Here is a 1803-nt window from a genome sequence, read left to right as displayed (position 1 = left end):
GACTAGTATTTCCTCTTCCACTTTTACCCTAGCGGAGTTGTTCTGTCCATCCACGGCATGAATAGTGCAATCAGCCTTCTTGCCAAACTCGGTTTGGACATCCCTAAACATCTCATTGGTATACTCTTTTTGAAATCGTCTCTCGATGGCTGATCTAGTTGAATATTCTCGAGTATGCAGCATCGTCCTCCAGTTCCTTCTGCTCTTTCGTTCCTTGGACATTGTTGAACTCGTGGACGAACTGGACCAAACTAGTCTTACAATTTAAGTATCCATCAAAGAATGAATGCATACCCTCACTCCTCTACGTATTCCTCATGGAAGCCCAGAATTGACCATTGAAAAAGATAGGCACCCACATGTGTCGGTCCTCAAACAAATCTAAAAAAGAAACAAACCCACCAAAAAACAAAACCATGCATAAGAACGTTTTTCCATAACAGAATACAAGAACACAACAACATCTAAGCACTTTCGGCACATGATTTTCCTAAAAAGACACAAACCTGATAGCCATCTGTTGTGATGTAAGTTGAGCTCATCAATGAACTCAGCCCAATGATCCTCGAAATCCTCAACCGACTTAGAGTTCCATATAATGTGTTTTAACTCAGAATTCAACTCTTTGAACCTAGAATAACCTCCAAGCTTGTTGTGTATCTTTTGTGTTATATGCCATATGCACCACCGGTGTCGTGTATTGGGTAGGACCTTCTTAATTGCACCAAACATAGACTTGCATTGGTTTGTGATGATACCCTTCGGTGTCGTTCCCATGCACTCCAGCCATTGTGTGAACACCCACTCAAAACTCGGGATCTCCTCACTGCCTAGCAGAGCGCAGCCTAGCAAAGTAGACTTACCATGGTGGTTCACACCAATGAAAGCAGTGAACGGCAATCCATGCCTAAAGAACGAACAACTATATTTAGAAACATGAAACTAATAAAAAATAATAAAATAATTAAACAATGTGAACTTAAATACATTTTACCGGTTCGTGCTGTATGTGGTATCAAATGAGACCACCTCTCCATAGTATTCATAAGATGCCCTACACCTTGCATCCACCCAAACTGCACTCGTAAACTTGTTATCCTCATTTATATTCACTGCGTAAAAGTAGTTCGGATTCAACTCCTTCATTCGCATGAAGTAGTTCAGCATCTCCTTGACATCTGCGTTGACATTTATGGATCGGAGTCTTGATGAAATGTAATTCCTGACGTCCTTCTCTGAGAAGCCCAAGTTCGAAGGCCCACCAACTTCATTGGCTAATGCTAGAAAGGTCTTATTGGGTCGAATGTCCGCCTCATCATTAACCTCAATGATACACATCGCATGCATTGTTAACTCCCTGTTCTCGTGGTAGTGCACCGCCTTCCTAGTTGAACATGGGTGCGAGTGATTTAGTTCAACCTTCAACAAGACACAATCATGCTTTTTCCTATCGAACTTTGCATATATTCTTGCTCTGCATCCCACACCTGCCATTGTGTTCTTTCATATGGGTGCCTTGACACGAGACGCCTGGAAACCCTCCCGATTGCAATGGATAGATTGGTTGATCGGTTGCTTTGTCATCCTGTCAAAATTTGTGGCCCTTATCTTACTTATGAAACCAACTTTTTTTGCATAGGTCGCATAAAAATCTTGGGCCAACTTCAAATGCTCAAACCGCATCCCAACTCTTGGTATTTCATCGTCAGCAAGGCAACTATGGTCTGGTAACTGCAAATCAGTTCAAAATAGACATCATTTCAGCCACACGACGATAAATGGTCTATTCAAACATGCGGTTAA

The 1803-nt window shown here is 41.8% G+C and overlaps 1 protein-coding gene across 1 annotated transcript; it reads right to left on the bottom strand.

The window, feature by feature from the left end:
• Positions 1–304: 304 nt before the first annotated feature.
• LOC130973755 (protein FAR1-RELATED SEQUENCE 5-like) lies at positions 305–1494 on the bottom strand. Its single transcript, XM_057898410.1, has 3 exons — positions 995–1494; positions 507–907; positions 305–381 (listed from the first exon to the last, which is right to left on the bottom strand). Exons 1-3 carry the CDS (start codon positions 1492–1494, stop codon positions 305–307), a joined length of 978 nt encoding a protein of 325 aa, XP_057754393.1.
• Positions 1495–1803: the final 309 nt, after the last annotated feature.

Source organism: Arachis stenosperma, chromosome 1 (genome assembly GCF_014773155.1).
Source record: "Arachis stenosperma cultivar V10309 chromosome 1, arast.V10309.gnm1.PFL2, whole genome shotgun sequence".
Taxonomy (NCBI): domain Eukaryota; kingdom Viridiplantae; phylum Streptophyta; class Magnoliopsida; order Fabales; family Fabaceae; genus Arachis; species Arachis stenosperma.
The sequence above is the reverse complement of the archived record's forward strand: the minus strand, read 5'-3'. Positions and strand labels throughout refer to the sequence as shown.